The following is a 20588-nucleotide window of genomic DNA, read 5'->3' as shown; positions in this document are numbered from 1 at the left end:
GATAGATAGATAGATAGATAGATAGATAGATAGATAGATAGATAGATAGATAGATAGATAGATTCAAGAGTTTATTGTCAAATGCACAACAATTACATTAAGCAGTCGCTGGCAATGAAATGCTTGGGTCAGGCTCTCTTATGCAATGCTCAGAATATTACAAGCAAAACAATATTGAATAAAATAATATAAAATAGAATATCAAAAATTTAAAATAGAAAATAAAAAATATATATCTAAATATATATATATATATATACACCTAAAGAAAAAAACAAAAGTGCAAATATGTGCAATAGTGCAGAGTTAGTGGAATTATGACAGATTGGAGGAGTTTAAAAGTTGTTTTTTCTTTTCGTTACTTTTTAATATGAGACTTTCGCGCTTTTGTTTAAGTGGAAATGTTCAACCGGAACTCCGTATTTTCGTGTAACTTCTGCACGTTTCCGTTTCCAGCGCGTCTGCTCCTATTGTCCCTCGCTGCTTCCCGTTACGCACCGCTGCTGAGAGAGAGCAAACTCAAGTCGTGGCAGCGGCAGTTCGTAGATTTATTTGTCACATTTGTACCGATGCTGCTTAAATGCTGTTAAGGCTTTACCTATCATGGAGGTATTCACCATCTTATGTAGAATTTAAGTCAAGCATAAAAATCCACATGTTTCCTTTGGTTGATCACAGTTTACTCAGGCACAGTATGAGTCACACTGTAACCGATACTGGGAATACAGTCTTTGAGTTCTTAGCTATTTATAGACACCAAGATCTTGCATATGGATATGATAGATGTGGAGCTTTTCTTGATCAATTTTGAGTCCAACCCCCCCCCGAAAGTAAACAAACTATCTAATAAACTTTCATAAACAAGCTATCTCATTGAATGAATTAAAAAACAGTTTTAGTTGCTCTCAGACAGTGTGGCATCTGTGACAGCTGCCTCCAAACAGTGTGGCGTCAGAGGCAGCTGCCTTTTAACAGTGTGGCATCATAGGCAGCTGCCTTAACACACCAGTGGCAGTTTCTGTTGACACCGAACGTGCCTCTGCGAGCTGCCGCTGCCACGATTTGAGCTTGCCGTCCCTGTGCACACGTTCAGTTGGCCCTCGCTGCTTCCCGTCCGTAGTTTCGTACCGCTGCTCTGCACAGAAATGGCTGAAGCTCCCACACGGCCCGGCCGGTTTTTTTGTCACCGGTGCTCAGCAGAGATAAGCCCGCGTTTACCGGTAAGGACCCGAGACACACAGCTGCTTGGTTCAAGAAGTAGAAATGATATTGTGTTTCTGTTACGGTTTGAATTGAGTGTGTGTGTGTGTGTGTACGCACAGCGTCGACTGCTGCTGCTGCTGCTGCTGCTGCTGATCCGCTACGGTGGTTAGCACCAACAGTCAAGAGAGACAGGCAGTTGTCGTGGAGGCTTCACTGTATGATCCCGTGATTGCAGAGGCATCATTTTAGCATTAACAAAGTATATTTGAATATCTGCCTACATACAACTCTCATCCGAGAACCATGGCATCCACGAACAATCCCCTGTAGTGGTGGCGTTTGACAGCAGCGAGCTAGCTCCCAGCAGAAAGGGTCGCTTCACTGTGAATCAGAACCAGTCGGTTCTCGGTTATCAGGTCGTGGGCATAGTGGCTTTGTCACTTCCAGCCAGTTCAAATGCAAACCCCCCCGGGATTGCTTGTTTGCTGACAGTGGTTATGTTGTAAAGAGAAGCACCGCTGTCTCAGTTTAATGTCCCCAGTGTTGTGATAGTTCCTGCCTACCACTGCAGTCTGTGGTCCAGCTATTCACGCGAAGCTTCTTGAACGTTACAGTGGCTCACCTGTGTGGCAGGACCCCGTCAGGAGATGGTGCTTGTTATCAACTGGATGTGGTGACATTGACATTAGAAGAACCAGCTGTCGGTCTCAATGCACTGGGAGTAAGACACGTGTGATGGGTGTTATCGATTTACTCCAATGCTCAACATCATCCACCATCATACTGTGCATTTCACACGGACATGGAGAAATATGTGTTTTCCATTGTTAGATATCAGGAAGCCAAATGGCAGTTTATTGGGTACATGTTCACAAAAGGAATTTAAGCTATAAATAATTCATACAACCCTTTCTACTCGTCTTATGTAGTATATCGTATTATGGGTTTCCAAAGTACTATGTTATACAATGTACAGGTTTTTACTGTGTGTAAATGTAGCTATTGAGACACATGATCAGCATATTCAATGTTGTTACCTCATTTTCTGTGTGGAGAATGCCACTTTTCAATACCCTGGGGGGGGTTTTAGGCATAAATTATGCCCTGCATCTTTTTAAAAACATGTGTTATATGTGGACATAATTCAGTCTAAACCAAAACTAAATCTTTCAGTATAGCACTATACAATTCATCAGCAGCAGACAGCCTTTAAATTAAAAATAAATTCAAATCCACAGCTGTCTCACACTCTAAACTTAACTTTATAGCCGTCGCATGGTTCGGATTTTATTGTAGGACGGATGAACATGCATCTGTTTTATCTAGGCTTAACGTGAATTACAGAAAACTGCATATATGTATGTCATGGCATATACATACTAGATATTTACATTTGTATTTTCACTACAGGACTACACCTGTCCACGCTGTGACTCTGGCTTCATTGAGGAATTAACTGAGGAACGAAGGTAAGGAGGATTATTTTTGATTATTTTGTATTAACTTGATATTTTAATGGATACTGTATCTGAGTAAAAGCTTTTTACTTTCTTCACTGCTGTGTTCCTTCAGTTCTGAAAATGCATCTGCATCCACATCTTCCAGTAGTGAACAGAACCGCTCATCCTTTGAGGTCAGTGAAACTCCAAAAAATCAGCTCATCTACTAGAACATTTTGCACATTGCACCATGGTTTGACATTGACTCTGTCTTTTCTCCTAGAACCTGGATCACCAACACTTATTCACATTTCCCTCTGGGTATGGTCCATTCTCGCTTGGGATTTTTGATGAAAATTTCGACTTTCGACCGCGGGTACCCGCAGAGGACAACCGAGAGACAGAAAACAGGAGGGAACGGGAAATGGCATCGCGGCAACGATACAGTGCGCGGCAACCACGGGGTCGACACGTTCCTCGGAGACAGGTTACACGCCACGAAGGCGTGCCCACATTAGAGGGGTGAGACATTTTCAGCAGTTGAGTGTGCAGAGGAGGTTGGTGTGGGACACAAATTGCATCTTGTGTTATAGCAGACAATACAATATTATTTCCCGCTTTAGACTTTAGTTACATGATGTGTTAAGATACATCTGGACATAATATAAAGGTATGCTTAATTAATGAGAATACCATGTAATGATCTGTTATGCATATAAATCATAAAATATATATTAATGTTAAGCATTTATTCTATATTTTTTTCTATAAATGCTAAACAGTGAATATGTAGTGTTACCATCTATATTAAGAAGTAATATATTTTGACATATTCTACATAAGTTATATGTCTTCGTTAAGTTTCACAATTATTTGTTGGAAACACTTTTTCCTGCTACAGAATCATCCAGCAGCTAGTAAATGGAATCATAGCACCAACAGCCATGCCAAATATTGGAATGGGACCATGGTAAGTGTAAGAAACATTCCTCTGTGTGTAATGTTTGTTTATTTTTTCACATGTCACTGAGATAAAAATATTTGTTCTGTTTTCCTTTTTCTGACTACCTTCTTGTTTTGCAGGGGCATGCTACATTCCAATCCAATGGACTACGCCTGGGGCGCCAATGGACTCGATGCTATCATTACACAGGTACAAAAACTGGTCCTTTACATTACACTGGAAATAAAAGTGAATCTCAGTGAGGCAGCTAGTGTCCCAAGAGCTCCCTCAGTCAATCACCAGGACCTGTTCTATTTATAATATCATAATTAATAATTCATTACAATGATATTTATTTTATAGCGCTATAATGAGACCGGGCTGCACCTCCATTTGAAGAAGTCTTTTTTTTTTTTTTTAATACGGGATACAGAGAAAGTTCAATTCCATCAAATCAGACATATACTGGACATATCGTTTTTGCTAAATGTTGGAAGAGAATATCTTAAAGCTGTTTTAATGTGATTCTGCTCTTTTTCACTTGTAGTTACTGAACCAGTTTGAAAACACAGGTCCTCCTCCTGCAGACAGAGAAAGAATAAAGAGTTTACCCACCATCTACATCAAAGAGGAACATGTGGGTGAGTCACTGCATGTCTGTCCAATGCTCTCCCACAGTTACTCACTGTGTCCCAACCCCTCTGCACCAGGAGCCCCTCTGCTTCATTTAGTAATCCATCAAAACAGATCAGAAAAGTAATTTTGATCAGTATTTTCCTTTGTGCTGGCTCCATAATATACAGATCTAAGCACTATCAATAAAAATAATCTCTTATCCTAACCCTGTAAACCGATTTCAATTACAGCATTTCCTTTGTAATTAGAAGATAGCAGAATATATTCACATTCGGAAAATGCCTTTTTAAATTTTCATTTTGGTATTTAGTTTTGTATCATCACAATCTAATGAGCCTCACTTTCCGTCAGACATATTTCTATTTTAACTTTTTTATCATGATGTTACGGGTAGCGAAGTGCTTGAATTAAACATAACATTACACAGTCTTACACTGCCTAAACTCAAATAAACAGAATCAGCACGATCACAATTTTCCTTGCAGCTCATGCATGTGACTGAAGCTCACACACACACACACACACACACACACACACACACACACACACACACACACACACACACACACACACACACACACACACACACACACACACACACACACACACACACACACACACACACACACACAGAGTAATGTTGTAATGTCAATTTCTGTTTGTGCAGGTGCCGGTCTAGAGTGTCCTGTGTGCAAAGAAGACTACAGCGTTGAGGAGAGTGTTAGACAACTGCCGTGCAATCACTTGTTTCACAATGACTGTATAGTACCATGGCTGGAACAGGTATGTATATCTGTCAGTGATTTGTTAAATACATCTGCCTGATCAGTATCAGACATTGATCACATCAGTAAAGTACAGACATCAGTAAGTGAGCAAAAACACCAGCAGCATTGCTTTGGGTAAAAGAGCCCACTAATCTCTGCCTTCGTTTCAAAAACATTCCTTTGGTGCTGCTGTTATTTAAACTTCAGTGTTTTCTTATTGATAAAGAAGAAAAGCTGTCCAACATTGCGCTATTTACTATACGACACTTATAAAAGCACTATAGTTATCGGAAAGTAGTAAAGAAGATTGAATGTGTTCTTTGTGCAGAGCTCGACCGATAAGTAGACTGAACTACTAACTGTTCAAAATGGGCCTGATGTCGTGTGTGTGTGGCGTTGTTTCCAAAAATAAGCCAATTTAAAAGTTGATACAACTTGAAAAGCCGCATCAATATGGAGATGGTGTCCCCAAGCTCTGATTGGACAATTGTTGCTTGCCCAGGGGAAAAGGCTGTCACTAGAGCTTCATGAGATGCTGAATAAATCTTAGAGAAGAATTACAATTCAGTCTATCTTTTAGCTGTCAAGCACATGTGAATTAGAGTAGCTTCCTTAGCTTTTGCAAAGAGTGTGCAGTTTTATGACATTAGAAAATAAAAAATATTAGATTTTGACTTGGTATTTGGTAATACACTGGATATTGTATGGTTCATATTGGGAGGCAAAAAAAGCTGATCAGGACATCCCTAACATCTGTGCTACATCTGTTACTCATGTGGATGCTGTTGATCGTCCAGAACATAACAGTCATCTGAATTTGTGGATATGTTGATGGTGAACAGACTAAGGACTCTTTGTCTTTCCCACAGCACGATACGTGTCCTGTGTGCAGGAAGAGTCTTAGCGGACAGAACACAGCCACAGACCCACCAGGGCTATCAGGAATGAACTTCTCTCCCTCCGCTTCCTCCTCCTCCTCCTCTTCCTCCTCGAGTTCACCTAGCAATGAGAACGCTGCCAGCAACTCATAGATTTTAACCACCTCACATCTGAGAAACCTCGCACCCAACTGAGACACAACAGCTGTTCTCTACAGCTGAGACCAGGACAGTTATTTGTCTCAATTCCAGGGGACATGAGTCGAGGGGAACTCTGAATGTGGGGCAGACTATGAGTCATCATTCCTCACACCGTGCTGAACGGACGCTGACTCTTGCTGCTATTGTTATCAAGTGTGGGACTGGGAAGTGTTAAAAGAGGATCCAGAAAGGCTGTGAACAGTAATATTGCTAATATTGAAAGTGAGATTGTGACCAGAACTGGGTCAGAGTTTGAACCAGAGTGGACTGCTTTTTGATGGAGACATGGCTTCACCACAAAGCTGGAACACATTTTATATTTAAAAGACAAAATGTTTTTGTTTTTTTTAAACATTGCCTGTGGTGGTTCATAGATATGTAGATAGATAATTCATTTTGAATGGTCAGCAACTGTACAGCTATCGGATCAAACTAAAACCTTGTGAAATGGAAGTGTATGCATCAGATTCTTTATTTATTAGCACCTTTTTGTTTTCTCCATTTTGCACAAAAAAAATCTGCCTGATGTTGAGAATGTGAATTTGGGCAAACTACTGAACATATATTTTTCTTTTAGAGCTTGTTTTTATCAGAGCTTGATCCAGCGTACTTGATGTTTCTGGACAAGGTGAAGATCCTTACAGCTCAACAGTGGACACATTTTTAAACTTCACAAACACACTTATTTATTAGATCCTTGCCAAGACACAAGTTGAGCAAAGCGGAAAAAAAGGGCATGGGATCATTTACCTCTGTGGAACTGGCCAAATGTATTTCAAGTGTTTTATCATTTTATTTAATGATTTTTCGTACAGTCGAAATAAAGTTCTAAAACAAACTTTAAAGTTTCTGTTGATAATGTGCAGTTTCAAAATGTTATTCTACAGATTTTACTGATTTAACACACTTAATAATGTGAAAATAATTTAGAAACAAACCCCAATGATTTTTATCAATAGAGTGGAGGGGGGAGGACTGATGTTAACACAACAAATGTTCTCTTCATCAGGACTTTGTCTTTATTGACAATTGATCATACACATTTTAACCATGTTTTTTATAATACAATATCACTGTCGTGTTTAAAATGTGTAATTAACATGGAGCCCCTTACTGTCAATGTAGTATAGTGACTGCAAGTGACAGTCATAGCCCAGCCTCTTGTTTAAAGCAGTGGCACGACTGCTGTCCTTAATATCACTTTACATACAGCCCCTCAAAAGTAGAAGATTTGATCTTTTATTGTTTTACAACACTGAAATATAACAGGTTTAGTATTTCTTGATAATGAACAAGACGTAAATGTAAAAGTGACAGCCGATGTCTACAGAGTGATATACATTCATTTCAAATGTAATATATAAAATTCGTTGTTTGCATATGTATTCCGCCCCTTCAACAGGACACAGGAAACCTGCACTGTCAATAAGAATTACAGTATTCCTTCCGAAGTTGCCAATGAACTGTAAATAGCTTAGATGTCTCCACCCTCTGCAAATCTAAAACATTATCAGGCTGACTTACATGACTTTGACAAAACAGGGGCTATTGTGAAGAAAAGGCAACATTATTTGTTATAAAACTGGGAAAGAAGTACAAATAAGTTCATTCAATCATTTCTCCTCATTAGTTTTATCAGGATAAATTAGTAACAGAGATGGTATACATTATCTGATTGGCACCAGTTATGCATATTGCTGTTGCTAAGCAGATGCCTATGTGCGTGTATATACTAAATCTTACATGTGTCAGCCAAATTAGACTCAACCAAAACTAGATCAAGGGAAATAGGTTAGCTACATTATCTCTCCTCAGGTGACAGAGGACTCAATTATCATGGCCCATATCTTCACTGTGTAGGGATGATGCTCTGGAGCTGTGATCGCTGCCACACACATGCTTTCACACTGTCTCATATACTAGTGTCATTCCTTCTAACTGAGATGATATGAAAACCCATTTGTTATGCTGGACTGCACTTGTGCAATCAGCTGTTAGGCTCACATCAAACAGTTTAAACCGGAGCACTAAATATCCCATCAGTGATGCTGAGGACTCATCTTTCAGTTTGCAGAACATTAATAGCTCTGCTGTACTTGTTTGCCCTTGTTACCTGTGCTATCTGCACACATTATGAAGCAAGTGACTGAGCCGATTCTGTCTTTCTGGTGCTTTTAAAGCCTTGAATCTCTTAGAAACAAAGGACCAGGAGGGCACAGTACCAAATCTACATTTTGTGTTGCTATATAGACACTTGGTATGTCTATTGTAAATTGCCGGAGGAAGTGCAGTGTTGAATTTGGTGTGATTTGTATTCACGATACTTTCAATATTAATAATAATTGAATAAACAGGCGACCAGTGCTCTGTAGCAGTGGGTCTTGGGTCTAAAGATTGTGGTGGTCGCTGAGCACATCTTGAAAACAAGATTCAAAATAGGCAGGTTTAAGAAGGCCACTGCACTGGTAAGTCCCTTTTATAAAATTGGAAGTTTATGTTGCGTCACACAAAATATTGAACACGACCTTCCCTCTCATGACCACTAGGGCGCGCTAAACGCCAACTCAGGGTGACACCAATTCATGGTGGTTGTCATTGAAGACACCTTCTAAAACACATGACATCATTTGACTTGTCATTAACGCGTGCTAATTTAACTTTTGATGTTAGTATGCCCCTTATTTGACCTCATGTTAAGCATCTATTCTTGTGTGGTTTTTGAATAAAGGTACTTGAGGTAAGTGTCATGTCTGAGAGGCCTCAGGTAGAAATGTACTGAACTGGGAGCAAGACAGGAGAACAGCTTTTTGGTATTTGACGCAATTAAACGTGTCGGTCAGTCTGATTCCAGAGCATCTGTCTCAGGATGACATGGGGAAAGTAGACGCGCATAGTTTGCAAAGAAGTCACGTCCTCCCCTCCCTCTTCTCACCTCTCCTTCCTCTCCCCCTCTATCTTCTCCTCTCCATCGCGCCTCTAAAATCTGATTGGTTTTCTTCAAAGGTAATTGGAGGTAAAATGTGATCTGCTTAGTGTCATAGACAGGAACGAGGTTTCACCGGCGTCTGCTGCCACCATGAAGAAGAAGGCAGTGGGCGGCAGTGGTTACAGCCGCGTCAGCGCACCCAAGGCTGTCGCGTCCAAGTGCACAAGGAGCAGCAGCCACAACTGTCTGGACCCCGGCACATCCGGCGCCCCGAGCGCTAAGCAGTCCGGTGCGGCCAGCAACGTCGTGATGGATGAGACGGACGACGGAGAAGAGGAGTCTAAGTTTCAGCATCCGCGGTTGCGCCGAGCCGGGGGGAGCGGCAGTGGCGGAAGTGGAGGAGGAGGAGGCAGTATCAGGATGAAGAACTTTACGCCAGGAGGGGGAGCCTCGTCCTCGGCTTCCAGGAGAAACTCCAACAAGGAGCCCTGCCTTACGCACACAGAGGACGCTCCTGCCGCCCGACGGCCCTCTGCTGCCTCCAGAGCTACCGAGACCCAGACACCCTGTCCGGGCGATGCTGCCCGACGCGGCGAGACCAGCAGAGCATCTGGGGCGAAGGCGTCGGAATCAGCGGTCGCTGTCGAGGTTTTAACCGCGACAGCGGGTGATGTTTGCAACAGCGTCGCTCCAATTTCCAGCATGAAATGCAACAAAAACGGAGAATGCAGGAGGGACTCGGGTACCGGGAGCCTGCGCTCCATCATCTCCAAGCAGGAGAAGCAGACGGGAGGGTCGGGGAGGGCCGAGGAAGCAGGGAGCGCCAAGCGCGGAGCCTGTAACTCGACCACCGCCAGCATGGACGGCTCGATCACACCACGCGGGTCCCTGACCGGGGGGTACGGAGGAGAGAGCGCAAACCCCGGCACTACCCCGGTGTCCAGCGGTGTCCACGAGAAAAAGGACTCCAAGGTGTCCTTCTCCAACGCACCAAGCCGGAAAGCCTCGTCCTCCCTGTATGGCCCGACTCAGAACCAGCAGCCCAGGAACTCTGTCACTTTCCAGAAGCCGGAGGATGGACCGCCGATTGTGCCCGCCGAAGATGGGGAACAGGGCAGCCAAGCCAGCTTCATGCAGCGGCAGTTTAGTAGTATGCTGCAGCCTGGAGTTAACAAATTCTCCTTACGCATGTATGGTAGTCAAAAAGCGGTGGAGCGGGAGCAGGAGAGGGTAAAATCAGCTGGAAATTGGATTATCCACCCGTACAGCGATTTCAGGTAAGAGCTGGAGCTGCCATTTGCTGCACGTTGAAAGTCATGAGGGGCCAGTGCGGGTCCCCATTGTCCCCTACAACTTACTTTACAGTGAGTAACCACGGTGGCTCCATGGGAACACATGCACAGTTATATTGTTGAAGGCTGCTGCTTTTTCATTCCACCTCCCCTGATTAAATCTGCAAAGAATTGCATCAGTGCATCGCAACTTGCTGCTATTAATCCCCAAACAACCTGTTGTCAGGCAAATTGATTTGTTTTAGCAGTGTCTTTTCGGTGTTGTAAACAAATCCTATTCCGTGTGTACGGCAACGTGCCTGGGATGCTCCACCAGCCCGGCCTGCTAACACATCTCCACTTTACGCTCACATTAACAAAGAGCTCTGACGCTAACTCGACTTCATTTCAGTCGTTTTTCAAATAACTAGTTAATATTCGTTGTAATATCAGCCGTTCTCTGCGTCTATAGAGCCATGCTGACAGGATGTATAGGCTATAGTGTGTGTATGTGTGTGTGTGTGTGTGTGTGTGTGTGTGTGTGCGCGATGCACTCAGTAATGGAATGTCACCTTGAGCCAAGTGTGCGAAAACCTCAAGCATGCTCACTGGAGACGCCTGTACGACTCTCCGGATCCTGCATTTTAATGACGGATGCGCTGTTGATCACGGCTCGGCACTGATAACCCAGTGTGTCACCCAGCAGCGATTTTGTCCTACAAATTCTTTTTTTTTTAGGGAAATCCACGACCAATGGCTGAGTAAAATGAGCCTGTGAGGCTTTTATTCGACGCGCATTATAGTCGCTGGGTTATATTTGGACCAGGGAACCATGTAGCCGGGGGTTTTCCTCTGGGCTGCGCGGTTTGGTTTCAGCACCACAGAGCGCGGACAGCTCCCCGTCCAAATTGGAGTTGCGTTTGAGCGCGATACCTTTAACCCCCCCCCCCCCCCCCCCCCCGCCTCCCCCCGACCCAATTCAATCTATTCTAAGGCCCCCACCCCCCTTTCTCACAACACCATTCATATGTGGACCATCTGCATATATAACACCTCCTCAGTAGACCCCTGAAGGCTATAACTTCAGAGATGTCTTCAACTGCAGAGGTGTAATTTGACAACAGGCCTCTCTGGAGACCTGTCTTTACCACCCACACACGGTGAGGACACAGACAATCTGCCCTCGGCATAAATGCATAGTTAAAGCAGCAACGTTTCCTCAGACATCATCATCATTATCATCATCAGGGCGGTTATTGTTGTCATTACCGTGGAGTGGAGGAGTCAGAGCTTGTTGCACAAGTCGTGCAGTGTAATGACTCAGCGCTGCACCTGTCCTGCAGAGATTCCTTTGACGAGCACGAACCTCACTACTTTTACTCTCTGTCTGTCCCACTCACCAAACTGCCACATCACTGCTGGCTTGAGCCTCCTCGGCCTCCGTGTGCACTGCAAGGTCAACACGAGCTCCTAGTGCGGAGTGCAAATTAACCCTGTGTTGGGTTTGGCCCTCTACTTAAAATGTATTTATCAGCGTGATACTTATTAACTTACACTAATTTTGTAGTATTAGAGTATTACCTATAAACCTTATTTAGTCAGAAACTTGATTGAGATCAAAGAGACCCACCCTGACTCTATAACATATACCATATGCACATACAAGATTAGTCTATTTGTTTCAAATGGGTCTATATTACCCCAAATATAAATAAAATCACTCTGAAAGATAACATAGGCTGTACCTTTCTTTGTTAGCAAATTATTTTCAGCAAAATAGTAACACATAGCTCATGAATAGCCCATATATTGTACAAATTATAATTAAAAAAAGTTTTGTGGTTATTTCAGTGTTTGGTTATCTTCATCATCATCGTCTACATATTTGGTTTTAACAAGGTCTGAAGAAAATGAAAACAAAGATTTAAAATCTTAGATGGTATTGTTATTTCCCATATTTTTTCAAAGTCAAACCTTAAATAAGAAGGTCCTAAAGAGAGTGTTGACAATACAGAAGGGATAAGTAGAAAGAAGGAAACTTGTGTATATCCTTTAATTCATTATTTAAACCTGGAAAATGCAGGCTGAATAGCTAATTAAGTTCAGTTAGTCAAGGGAAAACAACCACACTAACACATTTTTCTACTCCAGGGTAAACTCACATGAGCAGTGCCGGTTATTAGATTCATCTTGTTTTATACAGCAATATCAAATTAACATAGAATATGTGCTTATAAATGATGATTGTGGTACATGTCAGTCTTGGAAACAAGAGTTCAGCACGTCTTTCTCTCATTACTCTCTGCCTGTTCAGACAGGCTATGTGCAGCTCCTGCTAGGAAGTCTCTTGTGCCTATCGGCTTTCCACAGCAACTCCCCTTTCCTATCTGACTCTATTTTTGTCTTTTTCCCCTCCACTCCCTCTCCCCCTTTTCTCCTCCTGTACTCCACACACACACACATGTAAACACACCATCCATGTACACACACCACAACTACACACGCACACACCTTCTAGGTTCTACTGGGATTTCACAATGCTGCTGTTTATGGTGGGCAACCTGATCATCATCCCTGTGGGCATCACCTTCTTCAAGGAAGAGACCACTACGCCCTGGATCATCTTTAATGTGGTCTCGGACACTTTCTTCCTCATGGACCTGGTGCTCAACTTTCGCACTGGAATCATCATTGAGGACAACTCAGACATAATTTTGGACCCTCAAACCATTAAGAAGAAGTACCTTAAGACTTGGTTCATTGTGGACTTTGTATCCTCTATCCCAGTGGATTACATATTCCTCATAGTAGAGAAGGGAATCGACTCAGAGGTGTACAAGACTGCGCGGGCCCTGAGGATCGTCCGCTTTACCAAGATCCTAAGTCTTCTGAGGCTGTTGAGGCTCTCCAGATTAATACGCTATATTCACCAATGGGAGGAGGTAAGAGCATGCATTTCATAGCTGTCCCTGTGTATATATTATATTAACTCTTATCACATCACCTTTAGCCACAGAGGATAAAAACACCCAATCTAGTTGACGATTTGCCTCCAATATGCTGCTGCTGGCTGGTGAGCGAACCAACAATCTGCCTCTTTGCCTCACCTGGTGAGAAATGTGTTATCAGCAGGATGTTTGAGCTTTAACAAACTTTGCATTCTAAGTACTGTAACTGTCACACAACTCCCCCATACCCCTCTGTTTCCCTGTCTGACCTGACAGTCCCACAGGCAGCACCAGGCGGTCTAATAAGCAGCCTATTACTAGGCCAAACACAGTTAATCAATTAAGATGCCAGAGGAAGAGCAGGTGGAGTAGCGGGTGATGATAATATGCAGCACTCGGGGGCTGCTGACTGCGATTATATATGTCACTAATTGATCATTTAAAGTGTTTGGAGAGTTGGATGAGTTATCTCTTCTCCAGAGGCCTGACTTGAGGGCTCTGCATGTGAAGGTGGGTGCTGTTGCCAGGTAAAGTCACTGCACTGAACTCAAAGACACAGCCCTGCCCTTCCTGACCACTTGGCTTTTATTTACTCAGTGAGGGATGCACTTTGTCGGGGGCCCTGCTCCAGCCTCTCCTCGGACTCCTTCCTCAAATGAGGGAGAACAGCCTGGGAGACGGGCGGACCAAAGATGTCATCAGATCACTCGACTTTTCATTTATGCCAGCATCGGCAGCATGGTGTTGGCATTTTGCAGTGGTGAGCAGCGCAGTGGGGCTCGGCTGCTCACTTGACCTTTGGATAATTGGATTTCGGAAGATAGGATGGCATACGCACACATACACACACATAGTGGTGCATGATGGGAAATGATACTTGGCATGCATGGAGAATGAGAGCGGAGATGCAGTGGAGTGTGAGACACTGACACAGGCAATGCCTGTCTCTTTGACGTTATCGGCCATCATTTTATTTTGAAAATCCACAAGTCTGAACTACTTTTAGATCCTGTAGCTGTGTTTGAGCTGTCCGTGGTGCTGAACACATACATCATCCACCAACACCACTGTGTCTACTTCACTTTCTCTCATACATCCTCGGTAAAAAATGATTTGAGAAATTGTCAGTTACTGACCCTATAACGGTTAAAGCGGCATTCAGAAAGATCAACACATGTGATTCATGTCCAGTCTCATTCTGATCATTGCCAACACAGAGTATCACTTCTCCCTCAACTGCGCTAAGTAAGAAACCACCCATTCCTTCCTAGTCATCTTTATCAGACAATGTTCTTACTATGAAAACTACTGTTACCTCTAGATGTACACATCATAAATTCTTGTGTTAAAGCAGCCGTCAGACTTAAGCAGCAACAGGGAGCGGTCTGTTGAAGTCAGTGAGGCGATATGTGATTGGCCTCAGTGACTGTCCGGTGACTCAGAATGATTGATGGGTGAGGCAGCACGGACTATCAGTTGTTAAGGATCATGATGGTCCCTGTCCATCATCCTGTGTGTTTGGATGTGTGTGTTTGTACAAATTGGCACATCTGCCTTGTTAGTCTATCTTTGTGCCGCAGGCTCGCGTGAGTGTTTTGTCCGTGTATGACTGGACCCCGTGTGGATGTTTGAGCCTCTGATTGATGTCATGTGTCTCTATTTAACAAATGTCCTACCTGCTCCTGCTGTGTTTGATTCAGGGCTGATGGGAGCCTGTCTTCCCGCCTCATTAATCAAACTTGGTATAATCCAAAAGAAACTTTGGAGCTGAGTGCTGCTGCTGAGATATGAATTCAATAAATTAAGAATTTCATAAACAAAATACAAATACAGTATATTTCTCTCCTTAAATCCAGCATTTTCTGTTTGACTCTCACTAAAGATTAAACTCCCCCTCCTGTCTTACCTTCTCTCTCCAGATCTTCCATATGACCTATGACCTGGCTAGTGCTGTGATGCGGATCTTTAACCTGATCGGTATGATGCTGCTGCTGTGTCACTGGGACGGCTGTCTACAGTTCCTGGTTCCCATGCTGCAGGATTTCCCCTCAGACTGCTGGGTGTCTCTCAACAAGATGGAGGTATGTGTCTGCGCAAAACTGGATTTACATCTTTCATCCTGAGTTGAGCGGGAAAGAGCTGATCGTGGTTACAGATTATTGATTGAAGTGTCTGACCGTAGTCAGAAAATATTGGATGGATGTCAGTCAATATGTGGGGGATAAACCCTTTCTTGTCTTTTAATGAAACAGAAACATCAGTGTGCTTGTATCAACAGATGAGCAATCTTTTATTTGAATGAGCTTTATATTGTTATATTGAGATCAGTGAGGCTGCTCTTAGCCACAAGATAAAATACCAGCGTCAGCACAGGCTCACATGACAATGCTAATAATTATTAGTACTGTAGATGAATCCCAATGAATCCCTTTGTCCTAAACATGATTAATGTTTGGTATAAGGTAAAACACTGCCTTTCCTACTCCAGTCCCATCTGGGGTAATGATTATTTTAGAGCAGGGAGAGCTGATCCAGGATTTCACTTATGGGCTTTTAACGGGTTAAGCAAACACACCACTATTTATATTTATATATATCAACAGCCCAAAACCAAAAACTAACTGTCCCTCCTCGGTTGACCTTGGAGACAGAGATCTTCAGTTAGAGGACAAATCTCTTTATTGTACAACTTACTGGTATCTGGATCTACTGAATCTTGCATGGACCGATTGAATGCTTGGAAGGAGGACATGCAGGAAGCGATCTCCTTGGAAGTGTGGGGCAATGTATGTCTGAAAGCCCAAACTCGGTCAACAAAAGATTACAGCTATTACAATTAAACTGGCTAATGCACACATATATATATAACCCAAATTATGTATAAGTCACATTACATAAATTTAACAGTAATTAGCCAGATACATGTATTTAGTGTGAGGAAAGGGACATTGTTTCACTGCCTGTGGGAATGCCGGGATAAAAGAAAGTTCTGGTGTGAGATATCAGATGCAATAGGTCAGATGATTTTATTTATTTATATTAGGAATTTACCCCTTCTAATAAAGAAAAAGAGAAAACTTCAGTTAGTATATGCTTCCTTCATGCTAAGCGCCTTATATCTCTTGACCTTGGTCAGGCTAGAAGAAAAACCAGTGGATCACCAGTGTCATTAGCATACTGTATATCCTCTGAGGAAAATGAATGTTTGCACAAAATCTCTAAGATAAATAACAGATAATATATATTTCATTTAGGACCAAAGTGTTGGACCAGCTGCTAGCGTGGCTAAAAATGAAGAGTCCTATAGGTTATCCGGGATAATTTTACACAGTATACTGCAATTTGGATTAGTGGGATCCGCTTTGTAAACAGTCTACTGCACTGTTCACAGGACCACTATTAACCTAAGTGATGTCCGTTGCAATATGCTCTTACAGATTTAGGAGGAAAAGTCGGCAAATAAAACCCAGCGACACGGAAGCTGTGAAAAAGAGAGATTTGAGCGCACCTCTAGATCCCCCCCATGCCGCCTCTTCAGCATAGTGGGGTGATGACAGGGAAGATAAAAGGGGGGGGGGGGGGGGGGGGGGGGGGGGGGGGGAACAGAGGGATTGGGGGAGTATGTGACCAGGCAGCTGGGCTCTTTGTTGCCATGTCTCTCTCATGGAGATAAAAGCTGGTTGTTTATAGGTCTGTCTGTCAGCCCCGCTTTTTACTCAGCAAGGGGAGACCAGACTACTCCAGACACGAGGCACAGGTCCAAATAGTGCTGAAACAGATTGGGTCCCGCTCTACGACATTGCCTTGGCCGAACATGACTGCTTGTAAATTTTTCCCATTTGGAATATTTCCTGTATGGCAGCAGTTTCTATTACTGTACACTAATCAAGAGTTAATGTGACAATGAGAATAAATAGCCTCTCTTTCACCTCGGTGAATAGGAAGGAGTTCCTTTTCGTATAATGTGCCGGACGGGGACATACTAAACTTTTACTGGTGCTGTTTATTAATTTTATTAACTTAATTAGTTAATATTTATAACATTGACCGAATCATATAATACCCCTTTGACTCAGGATGTCAGCAACAATAATGTGCGGATGTTTGGGGTCTGATTGATGATGCTTTCACAGAATATTTTATCCAAGACCTCAGAAAAAGAAAAAAAAGAGAAAAATACTACTAATATTTATGGTTGCAAAACAGGTTGATGGATTTTCTGTTTATTCCACCATTAAAACCATCATCTATTTTCAGAAATGATATTCATATTAATGCAGAGTAACCTTTTGGATTATAAAAAAGAATTAAACTACATATACTAGATCAATGTTGCACCCAGAATGCATTTAGACATTTAGAGACGTAGATCAGAGCAGGTGGGTCCGCTTGTCCCTGAGGCCGACTCTCGACCAAATCCAAACCAAGTCTTTGATGTTATAGAAAAGACTCCATCATATTTTGCCTTGAACTGCAAGTGTTCAGCTTAAAATGAAATACACGCTCGACTCCCAGTGTTACAAAGAAATGATCAATCACTGAGTTCTTGTATCCACGTGTCTGTGAATTAAAAAATACAGACAAAATAGTGAAGCTGAAAGATATCTTCACACAACTATTGCTGAAATTAAATTTAATCAGCAACTATTAATGATTGATTGATTGCTTCAGTCATTTTCAAGCAGAATTCCCCAACATTCACTATCATGCTCTTCTGTTTCTCCGTTTAAACAAAACAAGCAATTTTAAGACATAATATTTATCACCTAGAAATTGTGATGACCTTTGATAGTAGTTTGTGTCTCTAAATATAGCCCTTCTTTTATTTCATGTATGCATGCATCAACAGTGCTGATCTTCCCTCTGTATTACCGCAAGCACAACAACCTAAACCTGAAGAAAACTAATGTTTATAAACAGGACACAGAGGAGGATGAGTGTGCAGTGTGTACAGTGCAGCGTCTGAAGTCCAGCATGATGAAGTTCAGGGCTGACAGGCTCCCGACTCTTCTGTTGCTCACACCCTCTGTATAATCAGAGACAGCCAGTCTCCAGAGAACCGTCACTCTTAAACTACAGGCCCGGCATGGCATGGTACAGGCTGCCTACAGCCCCCTGAGACTGCCCCCCTATTGAGTGGATGACAGCTTGTAACATTAGCCATTGTGTAGCAAGCCAGGCCATCCATCAGGCCTCGCAACCCACAGTGGCTCTGGTGGAGTGGGGTCCACAGGCAGGACCCACAGAGGGGGGGCGAGAACACTCTGAAACTCTGGACGACATCCACCGACCGGTGATTAGAGTCGAACTTGTGATACCTCAGGGAAAATAGGTGGCTTTTGCATTCTACACAAACTTCTATCCATTCATTTAATTTAGTTTATATTTGGCATTAGTTTTATGCAGCATTGTCACAAGAAAGTAAATCTCTATGTTAGAGACAGCAGCATCAGAATAATGACACTGCACCATAATGGTCAGCTCGCCTGGAGAAGAAAAGCCGCTAATCACTTTACATGGTGTTAAATCTTTCTATTAAGTCACCACAGCTATAGTTTGACTAAACAGTTTTACAGGTCTGTTGCTGGAAGTCGTAAATTTGATTTGAACTACACACACTAGACCCGTAACAGCTGATAAACATGGAAAGTAAAAGCTGCTGTCCGACCTCTGTAAATGGACCAGAGATGAGGTGATGTTTGTTTCCTGGGCGAGGAGAGAAAAGGATGTGATTATCTCAGTCCCACAGCAGCTCAGGTGTTTTTGTTGTAAAAAGATCTCACTGTGCAGAGTACAGGCGGTGTTACAGTATCCTACTTACACATTACTCCAGCTGCTGTGACGTTATTTATGTCGAGAACAATTTTTACTTAAAACGTTCTGAAGATTGAGCGACAGTTACTAAGTTAGATGTGGTCACAGTGAAAGGACAAATGTCACATCATGACTGGGACCATTTCCCCGAACCATCAGTGCACTCTTCAGTTCAGTCACACAGACAGAGACTGAACAGCGGGAGCTGACCTTATGGCCTCTCAGACAGTAATGCAATACAGAAGCCTAACGTCATTCAAAGTCTACTTAAAAGTGTCCACCACACCTCTGACTGCGGCTCTGGAGGTAGAGAGGGTTGTTCAAGAACCAGGTGGTCAGTGGATCGATCCCAGTCTGCAGTGTCCCCTGACAGCTGTGCTGAGAGTGTATGAATGCAGTGTGATAGAAAAAGCATCATATAGCGTATGGAGGTGCTTTGTGAATGGATGAATGCGACATTGAGCGGTTGATAAGACTGGAAACCCGCTAAATAAATACAGACCATTTACAATTTACCCACTTTGCACATAAAGTTCAGTTTACATCATGAGGATCACGGCGAGAACTTTGTAGCAACATTATTTAAGTCTGAAAAAATGAACCCGGTGTAACCAGAAGGTCGGAGTTGGAAAAAACACAATTTAAAAATATTCCCAAACTGTTTTTACACTTGGCAAAGGCGGAAAGTTATTTTATATCAATGAAAGCCAGAGGTGATAAATGCCATAGAAAAAAAAAGAAATGAACCAGGATGATTTAATAGAAGTATGTTATTGAAATATTGACAGTTGAGACGAATAATAGCAGCAGATAAAAACAGACATTGTCACAAATCTTAGATAAATACATGAAACAAATTGATTTGTTTTTTTACATCTCGTCACTGTTTAAAGTTTGACTGGTTGCACCATCTTCTTCTGAATTGGTTTAATGTCTAATGTTTATCGCCTAAACATAATGGTAGTGGATGGAGACATATATAATTCACATTTTCTCAAAATGCAGTAAAAATATGTGCTACTTTTGGGTGGACACCGATCAACAGGTATACTGGAAATATTCACATTCTTTCTGAGCGTTCAACACCATGTTCATGTTTGTACATGTGAAGCTTCAGCCAGGTGTCTATTGGAGCAGGGGAAACCGCGAACCTGACATAGCAGCTACACTAAAGGTCACACCTATTAAAGAGAAATTTATCAATAGGCTGAAAATAGGCAGGCTCGCTGTTTCCCTCTGTTACCAGTCTTTGCAATTAAATGGTAAATGGCCTGTATTTATATAGAGCTTTTCAGGTCTTGACAACCACTCAAAGTGCTTCACAAAAACACGCACTCGGTGAAGCTGCAGGAAGACAGAGGCAGAGAGAGAGAGAGACAGAGGTGACTGCAGAATAAAGCTCAGATAAGCCATTGTAATTTAAACTGGTGGGCCGGGGCAGAGGCCTTGTTACATGTGCGTCAATTATCGTTATATTTGTCTAGCTTATCGCCTGTTGGACACACAGAAAAGATTGGTCATTCAGTGGGTTGTATTGCTCCGTTATTCATTATCTGCTTATT

The 20588-nt window shown here is 42.5% G+C and overlaps 2 protein-coding genes across 2 annotated transcripts in view; both read left to right on the top strand.

Annotated features, from left to right (window-relative positions):
- Positions 1-1063: 1063 nt before the first annotated feature.
- Positions 1064-6912, top strand: LOC117778688 (E3 ubiquitin-protein ligase RNF126-like). The gene is made up of 9 exons (XM_034614433.1): positions 1064-1220; positions 2614-2672; positions 2776-2836; positions 2926-3164; positions 3544-3612; positions 3726-3795; positions 4133-4226; positions 4889-5004; positions 5858-6912. Exons 1-9 carry the CDS (start codon positions 1146-1148, stop codon positions 6017-6019), a joined length of 945 nt encoding a protein of 314 aa, XP_034470324.1. The 5' UTR covers positions 1064-1145; the 3' UTR covers positions 6020-6912.
- Positions 6913-9091: 2179 nt separating this feature from the next.
- LOC117777679 (potassium/sodium hyperpolarization-activated cyclic nucleotide-gated channel 2-like) overlaps positions 9092-20588 on the top strand; it is a 30486-nt gene continuing 18989 nt past the window's right edge. Inside the window, exons 1-3 of the mRNA XM_034612538.1 lie at positions 9092-10270; positions 12783-13206; positions 15132-15293. Coding sequence (XP_034468429.1) covers positions 9144-10270; positions 12783-13206; positions 15132-15293 — 1713 coding nt within the window. The 5' untranslated portion in view covers positions 9092-9143. The remainder of the gene's footprint in view (positions 10271-12782; positions 13207-15131; positions 15294-20588) is intronic.

This window comes from Hippoglossus hippoglossus, chromosome 17 (genome assembly GCF_009819705.1).
Source record: "Hippoglossus hippoglossus isolate fHipHip1 chromosome 17, fHipHip1.pri, whole genome shotgun sequence".
In the NCBI taxonomy this organism is placed as follows: Eukaryota; Metazoa; Chordata; class Actinopteri; order Pleuronectiformes; family Pleuronectidae; genus Hippoglossus; species Hippoglossus hippoglossus.
This window is presented reverse-complemented; position numbering and strand designations above follow the sequence as displayed.